The sequence below is a fragment of the Balaenoptera acutorostrata genome, chromosome 19, assembly GCF_949987535.1.
Source record: "Balaenoptera acutorostrata chromosome 19, mBalAcu1.1, whole genome shotgun sequence".
NCBI classification, from domain to species: Eukaryota; Metazoa; Chordata; class Mammalia; order Artiodactyla; family Balaenopteridae; genus Balaenoptera; species Balaenoptera acutorostrata.
This window is the reverse complement of record NC_080082.1, coordinates 37,471,289-37,496,159: the sequence shown is the minus strand read 5'-3', so window position 1 is coordinate 37,496,159 and position 24,871 is coordinate 37,471,289. Positions and strand designations below refer to the sequence as shown.

General features: G+C 43.8%; 1 protein-coding gene across 3 annotated transcripts in view; it reads right to left on the bottom strand.

Moving 5' to 3' along the window:
- The window catches only part of MYLK3 (myosin light chain kinase 3), a 59,541-nt gene that overhangs the window by 14,537 nt on the left and 20,133 nt on the right, over window positions 1-24,871 (bottom strand). For all 3 annotated transcript variants that reach the window (XM_007167643.3, XM_007167644.3, XM_007167642.2), the window contains exons 4-9: window positions 16,638-17,095; window positions 15,117-15,222; window positions 14,406-14,499; window positions 13,874-13,983; window positions 12,787-12,928; window positions 5,087-5,157 (exon numbers count right to left, since the gene is read on the bottom strand). In XM_007167643.3, the coding sequence (XP_007167705.2) occupies window positions 5,087-5,157; window positions 12,787-12,928; window positions 13,874-13,983; window positions 14,406-14,499; window positions 15,117-15,222; window positions 16,638-17,095 (981 nt within the window). The remainder of the gene's footprint in view (window positions 1-5,086; window positions 5,158-12,786; window positions 12,929-13,873; window positions 13,984-14,405; window positions 14,500-15,116; window positions 15,223-16,637; window positions 17,096-24,871) is intronic.

Genomic DNA, 24,871 nt, shown 5'->3' with positions numbered 1-24,871 from the left:
TAAATATCCTGCCAATGTGGCCTGATTCCCTTAAATCAGGGATGTGAGTTTTCAAAATACAGTCTCTTCTTTTCCAAATTTGCTGAGAGTCAGGCAAATGCAGACCCTGAGCCAACACAGACCATACTCATCCAGTAAAAGAGCAACAAAGATCACCTTGGTGGCTGAGTTGTGGTGGGAAGCCAGGGAGGGGAGGAGAGCTAGAGCCTTCCTCTGGCAGCCTGTTCCCCCCCTGCACTGGCACCTGACTGGAGCCTCGGGGCCAAGGAGCTAAACTGAGAGGAACAGGCTTCCCCTTGAGGAGAGAAGGTCCAGGCTCTCAGCCCCTGGACATCCCTTTCCCAGGATGCATTCTTGTTTCCACTGCTTCATCTGCCCCACAGCCACATCCTGTATCAAGTGACTTTGTAGTTCCTTCCACTAGAGATGGCATATATTGCCCCATCCCATTCATTGATGTTGAGCTTGGCCACATGAACTGCTTTGGCCAGTGGAATGTGGGTGGACATGACGGTGGGCCAATTCCAAGCTAGGCTGTAGGAGCGTGCCCTCTTGCTCCTCGGCCATCACCATGAGAAGAGAATGAGAGACACCCTGGAACAGACCTGTCCTCACTGACCTGCATCCAAGCCCAGTTCAACTCAGCCTAGATCAGTGACTCCCAACCAGTGGTGTGTGGGTAAAAGTTTAACAACCAGCTATCTGATTTTCTTTTAAGTTTTGATTTGTAGCATTTGCCAATCGTGTAAATACTGACTTCACCGTGTCTGATTTAAAAGTACCATCACCATGTCACTGAATGAAGAGTTGGGAAGAGATCGGCAATAGCACACTATTCTATAGTCTTTCCACCATATAGATAACAATCGGCGTAAATAAACTCATGAGCATAAATAATTGTGAAATGTAGTGAAATAATTAGGAAGTGTTAACTTTTCAAAATGTAATATCTTTGTTTTTAAATAATTTCTTTAATTGTAAGCTTATACAATTTAATTTTTTTTTATCCTTATAAAAGACTTCTACAGACAAGTTTATTGACCTAGATGGAACATTTCAGAAAAACATTTTCTAAATGTTTACTGTAATGTATATTTAAATTTCCAAATGATAGTTAACCCAGGATTTTACAACTAAGCCTAGAATTTTGTTACCAAATGTAATAAAAAGCTTTTAAAACCCTTTAACAATCAATGGTATAAGTTTCACATTCTCCTGAATATATAAATTTGGTATACTTCACTTCTACTGATAACGTTTATACAATTTAATGTTTAATAATGGCCATGTTTAACAACTGGCTTACAAGATTCCTTATCATGAGCTAGTATAAGTTGGGTTCAGCATACTAACTCCCCAGCTGACTCGAAAATGTGCGGAGGAAAATAAACAATTGGTGTTTTAAGTCACTGCATTTGGGGGTGATTTGTTATACAACAGTACTGTAGCAATAGTTAACTGATCCATCCACCCCAAAGCTGTGTCAAAATATCTACTAAGACACCCCTCTCCAGATTCCCAGCACGAGGCCCTCTGTGACCATAAGGTCACATATGAGGTTGCAGCCTCATAAGGTCTGAGATAGGCACCCCCTCGCCCTGCCAAAGGATCTGATGAAATGGGCTTAGATTCCAGTCTGAGCACTGCACTGGGAGTCAGAAGGCTCATCCCTGCACCCAACATTCTGGAGACCAAGATAATTAAACAAGATACTTCCCACTCTGTCTCCATTCTCGACCCCTTGACATGTCCCTACTCAGACCCACTGATGACTCTCACCACCCAGCCTGGTGTAACACTGGTTCCTCTCGCTGGATGTCAGAGTCTCTGAAGATTTGTATGGCCCCCCTCTACTGGGGGTCATACCTCCACTCACAATCTCAGCGCCTTCTCACAGTCCCACCCAGAAATACAACTGTACTTTCTATAGTTCGTGTTATGGGGAAAATTTGTCATTTCCTCCCTCTCTACAAACATTTAACTATTCTGGAGCATTAAGCATGCTCTCTCAACCTGCACATTCCCCCCACAGGTCCCTCCTTTTAGAAGGACACACTTCCCAGGAAGCAGGCCAATTTGTCAAAAACCAATTTGCCAAAGAATCTTTGTGCTGAATGACCAGTTTGCCAGACTATTGAGGATGCTTTTGATGTTTTCCTTTCATCTCACAGCCAGAACCTGTGAACCTGTCAGCCCAGTTCCACTAAGTGCAATTTCCTGAGTACCACGTTTCCTGACACCTGCACTTCTCCAGTGCCCAGCAGTTTTTCGTGGGTGGCCTTCTCTTAAATACGGCTCCCTGGGAGTTCCCTGGTGGTCCAGTAGGTAAGACTCCGTGCTCCTAATGCAGGGGGTGCAGGTTCGATCCCTGGTCAGGGAACTAAGATCCCACATGCCATGTGGCCAAAAAATTAAAAAATTAAAAAATTAAAATTAAAAATATGGCTCCCTGTGTTTATTTTCTTGAACTTGCCCTCTACCTCTGGTCCCACTGGCAAAATTATTGCCATTAATGCCCTTAACCAGATTAACAAATTTGACTGACAGTTTGGAATCGATTTTTTTTAATTTTTATTGAAATATAGTAGATTTACAATGTTGTGTTCGTTTCAGGTGTAAAGCAAAGTGATTCAGTTTTATATATATATATATATATATATTCCTTTTAAGATTCTTTTCCATTATAGGTTGTTATAAAATATTGACTATAGTTCCCTGTGCTATACAGTTGGCCCTTGTTGGTTACCTATTTTATATATAGTAGTGTGTATTGGGGATAGATTTTGACTAATCGATTTTCGGTAAATTGGCCTACAACCCTTTTCACCTCCCACCAGAGACTCAATGGCCTATTGGATACCATTCCAACCTCTGAGCCTCCCTACTCAGGATGCCCCGTTAGTGCCCTCATCTACTGTGTCTTCCTCCCCGAGTCCCACCCACAGCTCCTGCCTTCCCCAGGCCAGCCTGCTCATGCGCAGTGCGCACCCTATTCTTGGTCCCTAACTGACACTATCCCTCCTGCCCCGCTCCACGCAGAGTCGTGCTGCAGCCGGTTCTCACGGGTGCACGAGAGCCAATGGTGCACGTCTCCTCCCAACTCTGCACTCAGTGACGTCACGTTGGTAGCTTGAAATCAGCCAAAGTTAGCAAAGGTTACAAATCAACCCCACCTCCTCTCACCCCCAGACGCAGCGGGTTGTTAAACATTTACCAGAACACTACTGCCTGCAGGTAACAAAACCCTGTCCATTCGTCTCTTCTGGCTGCTCAGAAACGTCCCAGACTCCAGGAACCTCAGGTGGTTACTTCTTGCTCTGAATTCACAGTGTGTCACTGTAAATCCTCATTTGGCAATTGATCACCTGGCATTTGGCATGGTCCTGCATACACTAGTGTGTGAGGTCTGGATGAAGAATATATTGCCCCACAGTGAGGGAACAGTGGTTCTTGGGGGGAGGGCAAAAATATCTTAGCTATTACAACGGTCTGCAGCTCTCCAAAGGGCCACAGTACATAAACAGATACACAATACACCTGCGGCATTACATTTCATGAGGAGGGAACTGAGGGATTAGGAAAGAAATGGTTAAAAAGGCTCTTTGTGGGGCAGGTGGAGACATGAAAAATAGGTTGAGAAACACGCCCTGGTGCATAAGGTGTGCAAGTGTATAGGATGCATCCCAATTTTATACAACATTATTTGGGAAAATATTAAGCAATTTTTTACATTATGGATTGAGTGTGATTTTTAGGCATCTGGGTTGGGGGATTTGGGACTGTTCATGAAATGCAGTACGCTGTGTAGTGCGGACCCTGAAGGTACAGCGGGGTGATAAGAACTTCCCTCTGCTGTTGCTCCAATACCACACTTGGCCTCCCATCCATCATGTGGGGCCCTGAAAATGCACCTTTCACACCTGCAAAGAGGTGACATTTACCTCTCCAACCAGTGGGGAAGTGACCTAGGAAGACCACCATTGTGGGTTTGAATGCCCCCTCTGGGAGGCCAGTGCTGGGAGGCTGAGCTCAGGCACGGCTCTGCCTCCATGGGGATGAAGTGCTCCTTTCTCCCCTTGTAGATGGAGTGGTAGATGCTGCAAGGCTCAGAAAGTGACAAAAACAACTTCTGTGTGGAGAATGACCATTAGAGTAAGAGAAAATTTCAAGATTTGAAGCCATGGTATGAAGACCTATCTAGAAGTTATGTGATGCTCAGAGAAATGTCATTCTTGGGGGAAATAGAATTCTGGAGGAAGCCTGGAGGATGAACATACATTTATTGCCATCTTCACAGACTGTGGATGCCCTCCCCAGTGCCAAGGGTCTGCTACAGCCACGCCACTGGGTGTGCACGCCATGGGCAAGAGCCCTGCAGAGACACGGTGTTCATCAAGCATGAGACTGGACAGGATCCAACAGTAAAACTATACGTCACTAGGCTTTAGGTGTTTTAAGGGACTTTAAGATTTTTTTAAATTATATATGACGTTCACTTTATGCACTGAAACTTGAGAACCTAACCACCCTCAGAGGATGGGTCTGCACTGTTGATGTATTATCTCATTTAAACTTCATAATTGCCCATATCAGCGGGCACTGCATTGTATCACCATTTTACCAAGATCTAACCCAGTCCTGAGTGCCCAGAACCACTTACCCATGTCACCATCCTATTTAACCTAGTCATTTTCTGGAGGGCAGGGTTGGTGATGAATGCATCACACAGCCCAGTACATCTTGGCCCAGGAGGCCTGGGGAATGAATAGAAGGAGCTGCCCAGCACCCCCATTCAGTGACCCCCTTTAACTATCACTCCCCTCTCTGTTCACACAGGTGGTTTGAAATACTGTTAATCCCACAGCCTTTTAAGGAGAAGCAGAGCCCACAACACAAAGCCGCCCCCTGCAGTAGTAACGAGGCCTCTCTACGCAGTCTTTGTGAAGGCCACCAGCCTCAGTGAGAGAGCTTTCTCATACCAGTCCCAAAACTCAAAAATTGGCTGAGTTGTGGGTAACCATGTCCAAGAGAGCCACCGAGAGTTTCCAAGGAGTTCTGTCAAAGTACCGAAATAAAACTCCCTTACCTTCTGGCCAGCCCGAAGTCAATGATCTTAATTTGGTGTCCCGTCTGATTGACACACAGTATGTTCTCAGGCTGGGAAAGAAAGAGAAGTTTGCATAGCTTAATCAACAGCTAAGAAGGTCTGAGTTCCCACACTTATTTGTCAATAGGCCTCAGTTTCCCAGCCTGCAAGGGAAAGCCCTACAGAGCAGCCCTATAGGGATGGATAGATACTGAAAATAAATGATGTGGGCTAGTGTGAGACAATAAGGAGTGGTATGGACAGTGGGGAACTGGAGAACTCCTGCCCTGGGTAAAGGAGCTGCCACTGCTCAGCTCCAGCCACTGGCTACCACACAGGAACGCAGGCCCAGTCGCCAGAGTTCCTCAGTCCTCAAGGGAAGCCAGAAATCCAGGTTTAAGTAAAAATTCCATGCTTTTCAATGTTGACAACTTAATCCAATTTAAACATGCATTCATCACGTATAGGAATCAAACACGACATGTCTGGGATGCGGATTTGGCCCACGAGCTGATTGTTTGTGACCATTGGCTTGGGGTGGCGGTTCCAAACCCTGGCTGCACGCTAGAATCATCAGGGAAGTCCTCAAAAGTCCCAACACCCAGGCCCCAACCCTGACCTGATTACATCAGAATCTCCGGGGTAGGACCAAATCTGCAGTAGTTTGGTCAAGGAGATCAGAGCTGCAAAATGTCAACCTGCCATTTTGTGGTGACAGCTGTGACCCACGGGATGGAGGTGCTGGACTTGACATACTTCTCTTAAGTGTTTCAGATTAGCTTGGAGGCCCTGAGGGAGACTGGAACGATTCTCGTTGCTTGTGCCAGACATATTTGGATGGGGTAGGGGTGGAGGGCAGATGGAGGGCTTATGGTATAAAGGACCTAGAGACCTAAGGCCAGTGCCTGAGGTCCAGGGGTCCGTTACCAGGGTCCCTAGCCCTAGATGAGTACTTTCCCATTCCGGAAACTCAGTGTCTCCATCTGTAAAACGGGAATAGTAACCTCTTCCTGCTTTCCTCCTGGGAGGGTGTGAAGATCAAATGACATAATATGCATTAAAAACTTTCTAGCTTATGAAGCAAATGTCAGGTACTATTTCTCCTAACAGAAGGTTTTATTGCTATTTATGTTACAAAGCAGTTGTGAAATTCCTCAGATAGGTTCAGGAAATTGAGGATTAAAAATCTTCATGTCTTGGGACTTCCCTGGTGGCACAGTGGTTAAGAATCTGCCTGCCAATGCAGGGGACACGGGTTCGAGCCCTGGTCAGGGAAGATCCCACATGCCGCAGAGCAACTGGGCCTGTGCGCCACAACTACTGAGCCTGTGCTCTAGAGCCCGTGAGCCACAACTACTGAGACCGCCTGCCACAACTACTGAAGCCGCGCACCTAGAGCCCATGCTCCGCAGCAAGAGAAGCCACTGCAATGAGAAGCCTGCGCACCACAAGGAAGAGTAGCCCCCACTCGCCACAACCAGAGGAAGCCCGCACTCAGCAACAAAGACCCAATGCAGCCAAAAATAAATTAATTAATTTTAAAATTCTAATAAATAAATAAAACTAAAAAATAAATCTTCATGTCTTCTTTATAAGGTCTAGAACAACACTGTCCAATAGAAATATAATGTGAGCTACATATATAATTCAAAATTTTCTAATAGCCACATTAAATAAGTAAAAAGAAATAGGTGAACTTAATTTTCCTAAAAGCATTATTGAAATATAAATAATAAACATAAATAATAAATAATAAAACATGAGATCATAAAAAATTACCATTTTAAAGTGTACAATTCAGTGGTTTTCAGTAGAGAGTTCACCACTATCTAATTTTAGAACATTTTCATCACTTCAAAAAAAAAAACCATATTCATCAGCAGTCACTCTCCATCCTCCTCACCCACAACTCCTGGCAATCACTAATATATTTTCTATCTCTGTAGATTTGCCTATTCTGGTCATTTCATATAAATGGAATCATATGAATCATAAATATGTGACCTTTTGCATCTGATTTCTTTCAGTCAGCATAATATTTTCAAGGTTCATCCATGTACCAATACTTGATTCCTTTCCATGGCTGAATAATATTCATTGTAAGGACAGTACCTACCACATTTTGTTTATCTATTCATCAGTTAGTAAACATTGGGGTTGTTTCTACTTTGGGGCTATTATGCATAATGCTGCTAAGGACATTTGTGTACAAGTTTTTGTGTTGACTTGTGTTTTCAATTCTTGAGTATATGCCTAGAAGTGAAATTGCTGGGTCATATGATAACTCTTTGCTTAACATTATAGGAACTGCCAAATTGTTTTCTAAAGTGGATGCACAACTTTACAATCCCGCCAGCAATGTACGAGAGTTCCAATTTCTCCAAATCCTAGCTAACACTTCTTGTCTGCCATTTTTATTTTTTATTTTAGCTAATCCAATGGGTGTGAAATAGTATCTCATTGTAGTTTTGATTTATATTTCTTTTTTGACTAATGATGTTAAAAATCTTTTCATGTGCTTATTGGCCATTTTTATATCCTCATTGGATAAATGTCCATTCAAATCCTTTGCCCATTTTCAAATTTGTCTTTCTCATTGAGTTGTAAGAGTTCTTTATATATCCTAGATACAAGTCCTTTATCAGATATATGATTTGAAAATATTTTCTCCCATTCTGTGGGCTGTTATTTCATTTTCATTATGGTGTCCTTCGAAACATAAAGGTTTTTAATTTTGATGAAGTCTAATTTATCAACTTTGCTCTTCTAGATTGAGCTTTTGACTCATATATAATATACTCCTATGCTTTCTTCTAAGAACTTTATAGTTTTAGCTCTTACATTTAGGTCTATAACCATTTTGAGTTAATTTTTGTATATATTATGAGGTAGGGGTTCAACTTTCATGTGGATATCAAGCATGGTGTCCCAGCACCATTTGTTGAAAAGACTATTCTTTGCTCATTGAATTGTCATGGCACTTTTTTCAAAAATCTATTAACCAAAAATATAAGGGTTTAATTCTGGACTCTCAATTGTATTCCATTGATCTGTCTGTCTGTCCTTACATCATAGCACAGTTTTGATTTCTGTAGCTTAGTAGTAAGTTTTGAAGTCGGGAAATGTGAGTCCTCCAACTTTGTCCTTCTGTTTCAAGATTGTTTTTGCTATTATGGGTCCCATAAATTTCCATCTGAATTTTAGGATTAAATCATTAATTTCTGCAAAGAAGCCAGCTGTGATTTTGATAGGATTGCACTGAACATACAGATCATTTTGGAGAGTATTGTCATCTTAACAATATTAAGTTTTCTGATCTATGAATATGGGATGTCTTTCCATTTACTTATGCCATCTTTAATTTCTTTCAACAATGCTTCATAGTTTTCAGAATATAAGGCTTATACATATTTGGTCAAATTCATTTCTAAGTATTTTATTCTTTCTGATGCTACTGTAAATGAAATAGTTTTCTTAATTTTATTTACAGAATGTTGACTGCTAATGTATGGAAATACAATTGATTTTTACATCTTACATCCTACAGCATTGCTGAACTCATTTATTAGTTCTAATAGTTTCCCTCCACCCTCCTTAGGATTTTCTATATACAAAACCATGTCATCTGTGACTAGAATTTTACTTCTTCCTCTCCAATCTGGATGTCTTTTATTTATTCTCTTGCCTAATTGCCCTGGTTAGAACCACAAGTACAATGTTTAATAGAAATGGCAAGAATATACATCCATGTCTTGTTCCTGATGTTAAGAGGAAAACATTCAACATTTTACCATTAAGTTTAATATTAGCTGTGCGTTTTTCATAGATGGCCTTTATCAGGTTAAGGAGTTCTCTTCTATACCTAATTTGTTTAGTGTTTTCATAATGAAAAGTTGTTTGATTTTGTCAAGTGATTTTTCTGCAGCTACTAAAATGAACATGTGATGTTGTCCTTTATTCTTTTAATATGGCATATTACATTGATTGATTTTTCATATATTAAACCAACCTTGCATTCTTGGGACAAATCCCACTTTGTGATGTGTATAATCCTTTTTATATGTTGCCGTATTCAGTTTACTAATATTTTATTGAGAATTTTTACATCTATATTCATAAGGGATATTTGTCTGCAGTTTCATCACAAGAAGTGATGTCTGCCTGGTTTTGGAATCAGGAAAAGTCTGGTCTCATAAAATGAGTGAGGAAGTGCTTTATTCTCTTCTAATTTTTGGAACAGTTTGTGAAGGATTGGTATTAATTCTTTAAACATTTGGTAGAATTCACCAATGAAGCCATATGGGCCTAGGCTTTTCTTTGTGGGTAGTTTTTTACACTAATTTGATTGTTTTACTTGTTATAAGTCTATTCAGGTTTTCTATTCCTTTTGAGTGAGTTTTCAGAAGTTTGTGTCTTTTTGGTGAATTCATGCATTTCATCTACATTATCTAATTTACTGGCATACAATTTTTCATAACATTCCCTTATAATCTTTTTTATTTATTTATTTATTATTTATTTATTATTTTATTATTTTTGGCTGTGTTGGGTCTTCATTTCTGTGCGAGGGCTTTCTCTAGTTGTGGCAAGTGGGGGCCACTCTTCATCGCGATGCGCAGGCCTCTCACTATTGCGGCCTCTCTTGTTGCGGAGCACAGGCTCCAGACGCACAGGCTCAGTAGTTGTGGCTCACGGGCCTAGTTGCTCCGCGGCACGTGGGATCTTCCCAGACCAGGGCTTGAACCCGTGTCCCCTGCATTGCCAGGCAGATTCTCAACCACTGCGCCACCAGGGAAGCCCATAATCTTTTTTTTTTTTTCTGTAAGGCTGGTAGTGATGTCCCCTCTTTCATTCCATTCATTTTAGTAATTTGAGTCTTCTCTCTAGTTCAATATAGCTAAAGATTTGTCAATTTATTGATCTTTTCAAAGAACCAACTTTTGGTTTCATTGATTTTCTCTACTGTTTCTCTGTTCTCTGTTTCAATTATGTCTGCTCTGATCTTTCTTATTTGTATCCTCTGCTTGCTTTAAGTTTAGCTTGCTCTTCTTTTTCTACTTTCTTAAGATGGAATGTTAGATTATTGGTTTGAGATCTTCTTTTTAATATATAAGTGTTTGCAGCTACAAATTTCATTCCTAGTTTAGATGCACCCCCATAAGTCTTGGCATGTTGTGTTCTCATTTTCATTCATCTCAAAGTATTTTCTAAGACTTAATTTTAATAATAATTTTATTTGGCCTGATATATCAAAAACACTATCATTTCAATAGGTTATCAAAATAAAAAATATTGATGAAACATTTTCCATTATTTTTATTATATTGCCTTTGAAGTCCAGTGTGCATTTTACATTTATAGCACATATCAAATCAGACACTAAATTTTCATCAGAAATACTTTAGATGTATTTAGATCTCATGAATTATTTGTATTTAGATTTCATGAAATTTATAGCTTTTGAAAAACAAATTAACATATTGAAATTGTTCCAAATATACCTAATGTTTTTCAATAATTTAATCGTGTCAATTTTTAGATTTAAATTAATAAAATTTAAAATTCAGTTCCTCATTCAGTCAAATGTGGGGCTTCCCTGGCAGTCCAATGATTAAGACTCCACACTTCCACTTCAGGGGGCACGAGTTTGATCCCTGGTTGGGGAACGAAGATGCCACACGGCACAGTCAAAAAAAAAAAAAAACAAAGAAAAGAAAAAAGAAAGAAAGAAAAAAAAAGGCAAATGTGGTTAGTGTCTATTATATTGGACAGTGCAGCTCTGAGCTCTTTCTCCATATTTTAAATCAACCAACATTCCTAGTAGGTAGGTATTATCATTCCCCACTTTTCAATTGATGAGCTTATGCAAAATCAATCAGTAAGATCAAGAAACTTATGCAAGATTTCATGGCCAGGAAGAGGCTGAAGTAACACAAGCCCTGCTTCTGGATGGGAAACAGACCTTGGCAATAATTGTCTCCTGCTGTAGTGTCACAGGCGTTGCCCCAAAGGCTGTTCATTGACCCTGAATCACAGAGCAGAATCCTAGCTTCTCCTAACTGCTCATCCCACAAGCAGCTGGTCCAGAGGTTCTGGAATTAGCTCTAGTAAGCAGGGAAGCTTGAGGCCAATTGCCCACCATCTCCACCATTTTTCATAGTACCACAACCTTATCAGGAAAGATGGTCAGAAGGAGCAATGTGTACACATGTAGGTCCAGACAACACACTTCCCATCTTCTGTGGGGAACCACTGAAATTCCTGAGAGGGGTAGTAGAGAAATATCTTCCTGTTGTGCCAATGGAGTAGAAAAACCACAGCAATGGCCACCATGCAAATCAAAACCACAATGAGATATCATTTTAAACCTGTTAGAATGTATGTCATCAAAAAAAAAAACAAGAGATAACAAGTGTTGGTGAGGATGTAGAGAAAAGGGAAACATTGTGCACTGTTGGTGGGAATGTATTAATAAATTGGTGCAGTCATTATGGAAACAGTGTGGAGGTTCCTCAAAAAATTAAAAACAGAACTACAATGTAATCTAACAATTCCACTTCTGGGTATATATCCAAAGGAAACCAAATCACTATTTTGAAGAGGTATTTGTACCCCCATATTCATTGCAGAATTATTTACGGTAGTCAAGACATGGATACAACTTAAGTGTCCATGAACAGATGAATGGATTTTTAAAATGTGGTATATATATATATGTGTGTGTGTGTGTATGTGTGTATATATATATATATATATATATATATATATATATACACACATACACACACACACACATATATATACATACACACACACAGTGGAATATTATTCAGCCATAAAAAAGAAGGAAATTCTGCCATTTGTCACAAAATGGAACTTGACGGTATTATGCAAAGTGAAATAAGTCAGACAGAGAAAGACACTTATTGTATGATCTCAGTTATAAGTAGAATCTAAAAAACCGGAGGCATCACACTTCCTGATTTCAAACTATAACTAAGCTACCCTAATCAAAATAGTATAATATCGGCATAAAAAGGCAGACATGTAGATCAGTGGAACAGAATAGACATCCCAGAAATAAACCCATGTACAAAAAAGAAAGAAAAGAATGGCTACCACGTGCTTACTTTTTGTCAAGTAGACAAAAGAAGCTGTAATGCATTCATTCAATGGACTATACCATGGCCCTTAAAAAGAATGAGAAAAGATGTCTACAGTATACTGTTAACTAAAAAGGGCAAGTTTAAAAACGAGATGTATAGTATGATCCCTTTTGTGTGTGTGTGTTTGTCATGCCAAATTGCTAATAAAGAAGACCTCTCAGCACAGAGACTGAGTGGGAAGAACTTTCACTGTGCATTTCATACATTTCTATATTGTCTATATTTGTTACCACATGCATATGTTTCTATTTTAATTTTTAAAAACTAATCTTAGAGTTTTTTTTTTTTATAGAAAAAGTCACTGTATCATTTGATCTTCAAAGAACACTTAATGAGGTACCTATTTTCCACATGTCACAGATGGAGGAACCAAGGCTCAGAGACTTGGCCTGCCCTAGATTCCAGAAGTAGGCAATGGCAGAGCAAGGAATGGAAACCAGGATTGGGTGCTGACAGAGCTCTCAAAGATGAGAGAGCAGCAGAGGCTCAGAAACCGGGGCACCCACCCGCCACATGCTCGGGGCGGAGCCTGACCTTGAGGTCCAAGTGCAGGACGTACTGCTGATGGAGGTATTGCACACCCTCGCAGATCTGCTTGGTGAACACCACCACATCCAGTTCAGTCAGGTTGTACTTCTCTTCTGTGATCCGGTCAAAGAGCTCACCCCCATCCACACTGCCAGGGCAAAGGAAGAGGCAGGCACTGACTGAGCAAGGCTCTCAGAAGACTGGTCCACTCATCACCAGGTGAGCCCAAGGGTGCCACTGCCATCTGGGGTTTTACGGGGACCCTTGCTCTGGTCCATTCCCAACTCAGAGTACGGGTGGTAAAAAGGAAGTGTTGGGCCAAATGGGAGACTGGGGCTTATCTGCAGTGTTGATCATCCAGGCTCACTCTGGATACTCACTCTTGATACTCTAGGCCAAGGTTGTAAACTCATTGGCCTACAGGGGCCAATTAGTACCTACATGGCAAGAACCCTAAGTGGACAAATCAGACCAGATGTAAGACAAAACTTTTCTTAGAACACATAGCCCTTAGTCTAACTTCTTTTTCCACTTTTTATAGAGAACTGACATGACAAATATTTCACTCTCCTCAGTCTTACCAGAAGGAAGATAGCAACACAAGCACAATAATAAATGTCCCCTGAGCCCCTGGCCTCAACGTCATGGGTAGTTGGAAGTGGTAGGGACTGTAGCAAATGGCAGTTTGGTTGCCCCGTCTACAAAGGTCAGTTACTATGAGCTCCATCACACCATTTCCAACTGGAAATGTAGATCCAGCATTACTAGATCTTTTATATTTGCAAGAAAAGCTAGACATCTAGGTTTTAATGTGAAATTTCCCAATTTCCGACTAACAACTAAATTTAGTTAACAACTAAATCAAAATTACTAAAACTTGTGTAGGCCAAAACAATATCTTCAGGTCAAATCAGCCTCACTGGCTGCTGGTTTGTGACAAATGGCTTTGTCCTCTGTGCTCTATGTTGGAGGTCAGGTAGAGGAGGTGATGCCTTTCCCTGGGTGTCACTGAGAGGGGAAGGAAAGGGAGAGTTTTGCTGGAATCTCAGCTCCCAGCCCCACCCCGAGCCCCGGCCCCGCCTCCCATGCTCACTACTCCATGACAAGGGTAAAGCTGTTCTTGCTCTCAAAGGCATCGTAGAGCTGGATCAGGTTCACATGGCTGAGCTGGTTCATGATGTTGATCTCGTTCTTCACATCCTCCTTGTGGAGCCAAAGGGGAGAGGAGTTTCCAAGAAAAGGGTCAGGAAGAGAAGTCAGCTGCCCTTCCCAAGACACACCCCCCCCCCCCACCCTGCATCCTCATTTTCTGTTCTCACACCAGCTTTCCTCAACTCACCACCCACACCAGCTTCTTACAACAGCAAGGCCCCCCCAGTTCACAGATAGAAAACCTGAGGCCCAAAAAGGAACCCTGGAGGTCCAGGAGGACCTGTTGCCCAGGGTGCAAGGTGACCTGCTAACTGGAGTCTGGGAGTCATGGAAAAGAGGCAGGAAAGGTGGCTGGGTTTCCTGCTCAGAGTGGAGGGGTCTGGGGCAGTGTGGGGCCCAGGGTGACCCAGGGGGAAGTGAAGGAACCCTGAGCTTGGCCTAGGACACCCACTGGCCTGGGGCAAAAACCTCACCCGGTCCTTGGCACTCTTCACTTTGATGATCTTGGCCGCCAGCGAGAGGCCCGTGGCCTTCTCCGTGCATCTGTGGACCTGGCCAAACCGGCCCCTGAAGAGATATGATGACAGAGCGGTCTCAGAGCCCCAGAAGCACACCCCGCACGTGATGGGCCAGCCCCATCCTGGGCCCTGGGCTTTCTGGTCCTACCTCTGCTCCGCACACACCACAGCGATTACCCGGCACCCCAGAGTTATCAGTCACCACCCCCACGCCACACGGGCTCTGAACCTGGAAAAGAGCTTCTTCACCCCATATGTGTGGGCCATCCTGCACCCCAGAGGGGGTCCCCGTCACCCACACCACCTAGGCCACCCTGCACCCCAGGGGGTGTTCTCCACCCACACCACCTGGACCGTCCTGCACCCTAGAGGACATCCCTCCTACCCCACCCCATGTCGGCTCCCGTGCCACCTCCAGTACACGGGTCCCCGGCCCGCACTGTGGGCCCTCCTGCACCCTACGCTTCATCTCGCTCACGCCATGCGGGCCCTCCTGCGCTCCGCGGATGTCTCCTCACCCACTCTTGGTGAGCTCTGCGCTCACTCTCATGCTGTGCGGGGCATCCCCCTCCTGGCGGGGGCTCCATCACTCGGTTCCCGAGAACCATCAGCGGCACCCAGCTGTCCAGTTGCCCCGCCCCTCATCAAGGCAGAAGGCCAGCTTACCCTCCCAGGACTTCGTGCTGGTACACTGTGTAGCCCGCTGAGGTCGAGGTCTCCCTGACACTCACCACCCGATGCTCGAAGGGGGCTGGCGGGGCTGGACTGTCGTCTGTTCGGGAGACAGCAGCCTGTGAGCCTCCTTCGTGCCGTCCCCACCTCTCAGCTCCCCCCACCCCCAGTCCCAGACCCACTTGGTTCAAACACGGCTTCTGCCAGTTTGTTGGGGGCTTATCGAGGGCGCACTCGGAGCGTTCCAGGGACAACTCCATGACCTCCGCAACCCTGGACCCAGAGCAAGGGAAATACTTCTATTTTCTCTTAGTTTGTCTCACGAGCAACTTTCTGCTCCCCAAAGTAGAAGACTGAATTTGCTTTGAGAGCATATTGTGTATCTTTTTTGTGTCTGCAAAAGTGAGCCCAAGCCCTAGACTACAAGGGGGTAACATTTGCACGGTTGTGTTGTTTCCTGGGCCCCTGGAAAGCCTGGATTCTGGGTGTGTCGCAGGGAATCCACATCTAGAATTCCAGTCTGAAGTCTCCTTCGCTGCAAAGTAACTGCCTTCTGTTCCGGAGCCCAACCGTCGGATCCTGGCTCTGTCAGCACTGACCCTGTGACCTTAAACGTGCTTCTCAGCCCCTCCTCTGTTTCACGTGTCCCCACTCCACAGGCCTGTGAGGGTAAACGCCACCACAAATGCCCGAGGCTCGGCTCACAGGGAGTCCTCAGCTAACGTTGGCTTTATCACCATCTCAAGTCTCAGAAAAGACTCTAAAGTCACAGCCTGCTCTCAGCTGTGTTTCAGGAATTAAGGGAGGCCTGTGTCCACATCTGGACCGGGTCATACAAGGGGAGAGGAAGCAGCCAGAGAAGTCAGAGCTCAGCACAGGGCAACTGTGGAGCCCGGAGCTGGCAAGGGGCACCAGGACCCTGCAGAACCCTCAGCCCTTCCTCAGGGACCTCCAGAAATTCTGGGACAGGGAGTCAGCAAATGGTGGCCTTCCAGCAGCCATATGGGATGAGGGCTCAGACCAACGAGGGTGTGGCCCTAAGGGCTGGAGGAGTTGAGGCCCTTTGGGTCACAGGAACACAAGGACGCCTCCCACCACCACTGGGACAGAAAGCAGGTCAGCAGCCCCTTCCCGATCCTGGATGACAGTCAGCCCACTGGGTGCAAATGGCTGATAGTGGGTTATATATACCAGTTAATGGATTTGCTTTTTAGCAGGAGCCTTCCCTGTCTCAATCCAGAATGATACCAATAGTATCGGGCAGACAAGTGGCTTTGAGAAATCCGAGTTGAGCCCCATGGGTTCCCTCCTCTCCAATGGCTAGAGCCAACATGAGCTCAGCCTGCTGCATCTCCGTGCCTTGGTCTCCAGCCCTGGGATGTGCTGGCAGGCTGTTCCCTGTCTTGGACTCCCCAAGACCCACATTCTCTCTCCCTGGAAGCTTCAGGGAGGCCCCCCAGAGTAGGCCTTTCAAACTCACTCACCTCGGGGGCACACAGCAATGCCCTCACTTACCCAGAATCAGGCTGCCCGCCTCAGCTCCCGGGGGTGTCCTCCTTCCTGCTTCGGCTCTGCTCGTGCCCCCGGCTGTGCAGTCTTTTCCAGGCTCCGGGCTCCCTGCTCCTGGGCCTGTGTCCTGCTGCGGGCCCGGGGTCCTGGCATCGGCTCCCTTGTCCCTCCAGGCCCTGCTTGGTGCTATGGCGGGCTCGGGCCCAGAGCCCTGCTTCTCTTTGGCTTTTGCTCCGCAATCGCTGCTCCGCTTCCACAGTGCGGAAAACACCCCGGCTCCTTTTGGGGTATGTTTTCCTGACTCGGTCCCAGGGGCCTGGGGGCAGCACCTGGGCCCAGGTGAGTCCTGCTCACCTGGATGGGCAGCTGCTGGAGCCTCTGCAGGGGGCGTGGTTCTGAGGCTGCCGCCTCGTGTCACAAGCAGCTCCCCAGGGGTGTCTGTCTCCTGCACATGGATGGAGATCCTGGGGCAGAGAGAAATGTGGCCCTGAGGTTAAAAGCAAGAACTTGAGTCAGAACAGACCTGGGCTCAAATGCCTGCTGCTGCCATTCACTGACCATGGCCGCTTAGCCTCAGTTTTCTCATCTGTTAAAGAGGGCCCTTTGGGTTGTTATAATAGTGAGAGTTAGCTTGCGGTCAAAACCAGCAGATTCCATCCCCTGTCCCTCTCTGCCCAGACAGGACACCAGGGGAGAGGCTGGCTTCAGTGACATACAGTGCCACCAGCTCTCAGGATTCCACTGGATCAGCATCCAGGAAAGACTGGAAGCAACCTGTGGTGGCTGGGGGTTGGGAGGAGTGGGGAGGTGGGCACCAGCTGTCTCTGTGGCCCCTTGGAAATGTGCTTCTGCCCCAGGAGGAATGTGGCCAGGAAGCAGGAGACCTGGGCTCTTCCCTCCCTTCTTTGGGCCTCAGTTTCCCTTCCATTAAATGAAGAGAAGGGTGAACCAAGTCAAACATCACACTGAAGCTTCAGGTCAGACACATTTTAGTAAAATCAGGGAATTGCTCATATGAGTCTGGACTTTCTGTTTCTCCTGAATAAAACAGTCCTGGCTGTGCTGGGCCTGCATGCTTACACAGCTGAGGAAACTCTCTGCCTCCCTACAGGCCCCCCTGCGCCACTGGGCAATGTCACTGGGCCATGCCACTGGGCCCACTGCATCCATGTTTGTTACCCAGACCAAGCAGCATTGTGGTTTGGGAAGCCAGCTGGAGGTCAGGAAGGCCTTCTAAGCCCTGACATTCAGAGGGAAGGACCCTGATCCTGGGAGCTTCAGACCCTCCCTCTCAGAGTTGCCCTCTGGCTGCCCTTCACAACCCCACTGCCGAGGTCTATGAGTGTTGGTGCAGGGGTGAGGGGGTGAGTGTCTGGGGTGGACTGAGTCTCAGGAGGGAGCCAGGCGGCCTCCATCCTGGCTGTAGTTCTGCCACAGGTTGCTGGACAGGGCTGGGTTTGGGCAAGTCTAGCCTCAGCAACTTCTTCTGTCAAACGGGGACGGTAACACCTCACAGATGTACTTAGAGTCGACTAAGAAATGAAAGTACAAATGCAGGAGGTCCTAACAGTGAAGCCTAAAATGGTGCAGCCACTGTGGAAATCAGTATGGCGGTTCCTAAAAAATGTAAAAATAGAACTACCATATGATCCAGCAACCCCACTTCTGGAAATACATCCAAAAGAATTGAAAGCAGAATCTCAAAGAGATTTGCACAGCCATGTTCACAGCAGCATTATTCACAACAGCCAAATGTGGAAGCAACCCAAGTGTCCAGTGATGGATGAATGGATAAAAAAATGTAGCATATACATACAATGGAATATCATTGATCCTTAAAAAGGAAGGAAGTTCTGACCTGGATGAACCTCGAGGACTTTATGCTAAGTGAAATAAGCCAGTGACAGAAAGACTGATTCCACATATATGAATGAATGAATTATATGAAGGACCTACAATAGTCAAATTCATAGAGACAGAAAGTAGAAAGGTGGTTACCATGATCTGCAGGGGGAGGTGTTTGATGGTAACAGAGTTTCAGATTTACAAGACAAAAAAGTTCTGGAGATCTGTGTCACAGCAATATGAATATACTTAACACTTCTACACTATACACTTAAAAATGGTTAAGATGGTAAATTTTATGTTATGAGTTTTTAACCACATTTTTTTAAAAATTAAGGCTTTCCCTAGCAGCTGGAGGCCCAGGCCCCTTCTCTGAGCTGCTGCAGGTCCCCTGAGAGCAGTGCCTACATCTGAATGCACCTGGTTCAGCAGCCTGTTCACAGCTAAGCCTCGGGTGGGAGGCAGCAAAAGTCCCCCGACTCTCCCTCAGGAGCGAGTACGGGTTGGTGATGACAGGGTAGGATGGGAAGGGTGGCATCCAAGCCCAGCTCAGCCCTTGTCTTAACCAAGGGACATGGGAAACTGCAGGAAGCCAGTTTCTGGAAGAATATCCAGGTAGCCAGGTAGCCAGCTAAGAAGGGCAACAGTCATTGAGTTCCCCTTGGTCTTCATACCTGGGAGCATGGGATGACCTCAAGGCACTGCCATGCATTCCCATGCCACTCTGAGTGTCTAAGGCTTCCCCACTTCCTGCGCAGCACACCCAGGGCAGGCATTGCTAATTGATTGCAGCACTCTGTTCCACCAAGTCCAGCAAGGACCCGAGGATCCTCTACACAGGCAGCCACTGCCAATCACAGCCAACGCTCGAGTTCAAATCCATTTTCCTCAAGATATACCCATGTGCTAGGTGAGGGAGGGTAGGCAGTGATTGCCCCACTTCCTGAGCCCAGTCTGGTGTGTCTGAAATTCAGCTCAGGGTTGAAACTGACATACAGACATTTCCCCCTCACCCAGAATCCTTTTAGGGCCCCTAACAAGTTCATGAAAAGTTCATCCCCACCCTAGATTCCACATTTAGAGCCTTGGCCAGGATCCAAGGATGCCTGCCAGGAATCCCTCCCTCCAGCTGTTTAGGTCTCCTGGGGACTCATATTTCCTTCCAGAACAAAGGCAGAAAAAGGACTGGGCTTCCCTGCCAGCCACCACAGCATACACAGACACCAGCTCCTCTCCCTGAGCCAGGCCTTGGGGGACTCAGTTATAGATCAGGACAGCCAAGGGCAGGTGCAGAAGGGCACCAGTCCCCTTAGAGAAAGGCCCAGGAAGCAGAGTGCCCTTCAGTGGGCTGCCTGGGGTCAGAATGCACTGCCCCTGGAGAACACTGCTGGAAAAGACAGGGCTAGGTAGGACCTGACGGTCAGCAGTTCTGGCTCTTCATTCTCCTGCACCATGTCTGCTGAGGGCAGGTCCTGAGACTGAGTCCTGAGAGTTAGGACACAGTCCCACTTCCATAGCTCCAAGCATAATCTTCCTGAAAGCCCTTGGATTGATTCATCCTACACCAACCTCCCACCTCTGAACACCCATCATTCTCTCCCCATCATAGTATTTAGAACTTAACTAAATGCTGACCTGAAGAAACAGGATGGTGCAGTGGTTAGGGGCACAGATTCTGGAGTCCAAAAACCTAGATCCATCCTCTTAAATTTTTTGAGAATTGTTTTGTGGCCTAGCATGTGATCTATCCCGGAGAACATTCCATGTGTACTTGAAAAGAATGTGTATTCATTTATTTATTTATTTATTTATGGCTGTGTTGGGTCTTCGTTGCTGTGTGCAGGCTTTCTCTAGTTGCAGCAAGTGAGGGCTATTCTTCATTGCAGTGCGCAAGCTTCTCATTGCAATGGCTTCTCTTATTGCGGTGGCTTCACTTGTTGCGGAGCACAGGCTCTAGGCACACGGGTTTCAATAGTTGTGGCTCACGGGCTCTAGAGCACAAGCTCGGTAGTTGTGGCACACGGGCTTAGTGGCATGTGGGATCTTCCCGGACTAGGGCTCAAACCCATGTCCCCTGCGTTGGCAGGCAGATTCTTAACCACTGCACCACCAGAGAAGTCCTGAATGTGTATTCTTATATCAAGCATTTTTTCCAGCTACAGTGGTATGAAATCAGAAATCAATTACAGAAAGAAAAATGGAACAAGAACAGACATGTGGAGACTAAACAACATGCTACTAAAAAACCAATGGGTCAATGATGAAATCAAAGAGGAAATCAGAAAATACCTTGAGACAAATGAAAATGGAAACACAACACTCCAAAACCTATAGGATGCAGCAAAAGCAGTTCTAAGAGGGAAGCTGATAGCAATACAGGCTCTCCTCAAGAAACAAGAAAAACATCAAGCAACCTAAACTACCACCTAAAGGAATTAGAAAAAGAAGAACAAAGAAGGCCCAAAGTCAGCAGAAGGAAAGAAAAAATAAATATTAAAGAGGAAATAAATAAAATAGAGATCAAAACACAATAGAAAAGATCAATGAAACCAAGAGCTGGTTTTTTGAAAAGACAAACAAAATTGATAAACATTTAACCACACTCATCAAGAAGAAAGGAGAGAGGACCCAAATAAACAAAATAAGAAATGAAAGAGGACAAGGTCCTACTGTAGAACACAGAGAACTATATTCACTCTCCTATGATAAACCATAGTGGAAAAGAATATTTTAAAAAAGAATGTATATATATGTATAACTGAATCACTTTGCTGTATATATATGCATAACTGAATCACTTTGCTGTACAGCAGAAAGTAACACAACATTGTCAATCAACTATACTTCAATTAAAAAACAAACAAGAAAAGAAATGAAAGAGGGTAAATAACAACCAGTACCACAGAACTACAAAAAATCATAAAAGAATACTATGAACAGTTATATGTGAACAAATTGGACAACCTAGAACAAATTTCTAGAAACATACAACCTGCCAAGACTGAATCAAGAACAAACAGACAATTTGAACAGACTGATCACTAGTAGTGAAACTGAATTTGTAATTAAAAAAAAACTCCCAGCAAACAAAAGTCCAGGGTTGGACAGCTTCACAGGGTAATTCTCTTTTGTGTTCTATAAAAAAGAACTAGTGCTTATCCTTCTCAAACTAGTCCAAAAACTTGAAGAGGATGGAACACTCCCAAATGCATTCTATGAGGCCACCATTACCCTGATACCAAAATCAGAAAAGGACACTACAACAAAAGCAAATTATAGGCCAGTATCTTTGATGAAAATGATGCAAAAATCTTCAACAAAATATTAGCAAACTAAATCCAACAATATATAAAAAGGATCGTACACCATGATCAAGTGGGATTTATTCCAGGGACCCAAGGATGGTGCAATATTCTCAAATCAATCAATGTGATACATCATATTAACAAAGGGAAGGATAAAAATCACATGATTTGGGGCTTCCCTGGTGGCGCAGTGGTTGAGAATCTGCCTGCTAATGCAGGGGACACGGGTTCGAGCCCTGGTCTGGGAAGATCCCACATGCCGCGGAGCAACTGGGCCCATGAGCCACTACTACTGAGCCTGCGCATCTGGAGCCTGTGCTCCACAACAAGAGAGGCCACGACAGTGAGAGGCCCGTGCACCGCGATGAAGAATGGCCCCCGCTTGCCGCAACTAGAGAAAGTCCTCGCGCAGAAACGAAGACCCAACACAGCCAAAAATAAATAAATAAATAAATATTTTTTTAAAAAAAATCACATGATCATCTCAATAGATGCCTAAAAAACATTTGACAAACTTCAACATCCACTCATTATAAAAAACTGTCATCAAAGTGGGTATAGAGAGAACACATCTCAACATAATGAAGGCCATTTATGACAAACTCATAGCTAACATCACACTCAATGGTGAAAAGATAAAAGCCTTTCCTCTAAATTCAGGAACAAGACAAGGATCCCACTCTTTCCACTTGTATTTAACATAATATTGGAAGACCTAGCCACAGCAATCAGACAAGAAAAAGAAATAAAAAGCAACCAGATTGGAAGGAAAGATGTAAAACTGCTGCTATTTGCAGATGACATGATACTTTAAATAGAAAACCCTAAAGTCTCCACCTGAAAACTATAAAACAAATAAACAAACAATAAACATATAAAACTATAAAACAAATAAGCTATAAAAACTAATAAACAAATTAAATGAAATTGCAAGACACTAGGTTAGTATACAGAAATCTGTTGCTTTTCTATACACTAATGTTGGAATATCAGAAAGAGAAAGTAAAAAAACAATCCCTTTTAAAATCACATTTTAAAAATGCCTAGGAAGGAACTTAACAAAGGAGGTGAAAGACCTATATACTGAAAACTATAAAACATTGATGAAGGAAATTGAAGATGATACAAAGAAATGGAAAGATATCCCATGCTCTTGGATTGGAAGAATTAATATTGTTAAAATGGCCATACTACCCAAAGCAATCTACAGATTTAATGCAATCTTTATAAAAATACCCATGACATTTTTTACAGAATGAGAACAAATAATCCTAAAGTTCATATGGAACCACAAAAGACCTCAAAGTGCCAAAACAATCTTGATTAAAAAGAACAAAGCTGGAGGTATCACCCTCCCAGACTTCAGGCTATATTACAAAGCTACAGTAATCAAAACGTCATGGTACTGGCACAAAAAACAGACACATAGATCAATGGAACAGAACAGAGGGTCCAGAAATAAACACATGCACCTATGGTCAGTTAATCTATGACAAAGGAGGCAAGAATATACAATGGGGAAAAGACAGCCTCTTTGATAAACACTGTTGGGAAAACTGAACAGCTACATGCAAAAGAATCAAACTGGACTACTTTCTCACACCATATTAAAAAAAAAAAAAAAGCCAAAATGGATCAAAGACCTAAATATAAGACCCCAAACCATAAAACTCCTGGAAAAGAATGTTCAGTCAGAACAGCCTATGATGTAAATCATAACAACTTTTTTTTTTGTATCTGTCTCCTAAGTCAAAAGAAATAAAAGCAAACAAACAAACAGGGCCTAATTAAATGTAAAAGCTTTTGCACAGCAAAAGAAAAACGAAAAAATGAAAAGACTTTGAAAAAATAAAAAGACAACCCACTGAATGGGAGAAAATATTTGCAGATGACATGACCAACAAGGGGTTAATATCCAAAATATATAAACAGCCCATATAGTCCAATATGAAAAAAACAAACAAGTCAATGAAAAAATGGGCAGAAGACCTGAATAGACATTTCTCCAAAGAAGACATACAGATGGCCAAAAAGCACATGAAAAGATGCTCAACATTGCTAATTATTAGAGAAATGCAAATCAAAACAACAGTGAGATATCACCTCACACCTGTCAGAACAGCTATCATCAAACAGACTACAAATAGGGACTTCCCCAGTGGCACAGTGGTTAAGAATCCACCCGCCAATGCCAGGGACACGGGTTCGATCCCTGGTCTGGGAAGATCCCACATACTGCGGAGCAACTAAGCCTGTGCACCACAACTACTGAGCCTGCACTCTAGAGCCCACGAGCCACAACTACTGAGCCCATGCGCCACAACTACCGAAGCCCACACACTCTAGGGCCCGCATGCCGCAACTATTGAGCCCACATGCTGCAACTACTGAAGCCCGCAAGCCTAGCACCTGTGCTCCACAACAAGAGAAGCCACCACAATGAGAAGCCTGCACACTGCAACAAAGAGTAGCCCTCGCTCGCCACAACTAGAGAAAGCCTGCATGCAGCAACAAAGACCCAACGCAGCCACAAAAAAAAAAAAGACTACAAATAACAAATGTTAGCAAGGATGTGGAGAAAAAGGAACCTTTCGTACACTGTTGGTGGGAATGTAAATTGGTGCAGTGACTATGAAAAACAGTATTGAGGTGCCTCAAAAAACTAAAAACAGAACTACCATATGACTCAGCAATTCCAATCTTGGGTATATAACCACAAAAAAACAAAATCATTTATTTAAAAAGATACATGTGCCCCAATGTTCATAGCAGCACTATATACAATAGCCAAGACATGGAAGCAACCCAAGTGTCCATCAACAGATGAATGGATAAAGAAGACATGGTATATACAGATAATGGAATATTACTCAGCCATAAAAAAGAATGAAATTCTGCCATTTGCAGCAACATGGATACAACTAGAGAATATTATGCTCAGTGAAGTAAGTCAGACAGAGAAAGAATTACTGTATGATATCACTTATATGTGAAATCTAAAAAATAATACAAATGAAGGTATATAGCAAAACAGAAACAGACTCATAGACACAGAGAACAAACTACTGGTTACCAGTGGGGAGAGTGAAG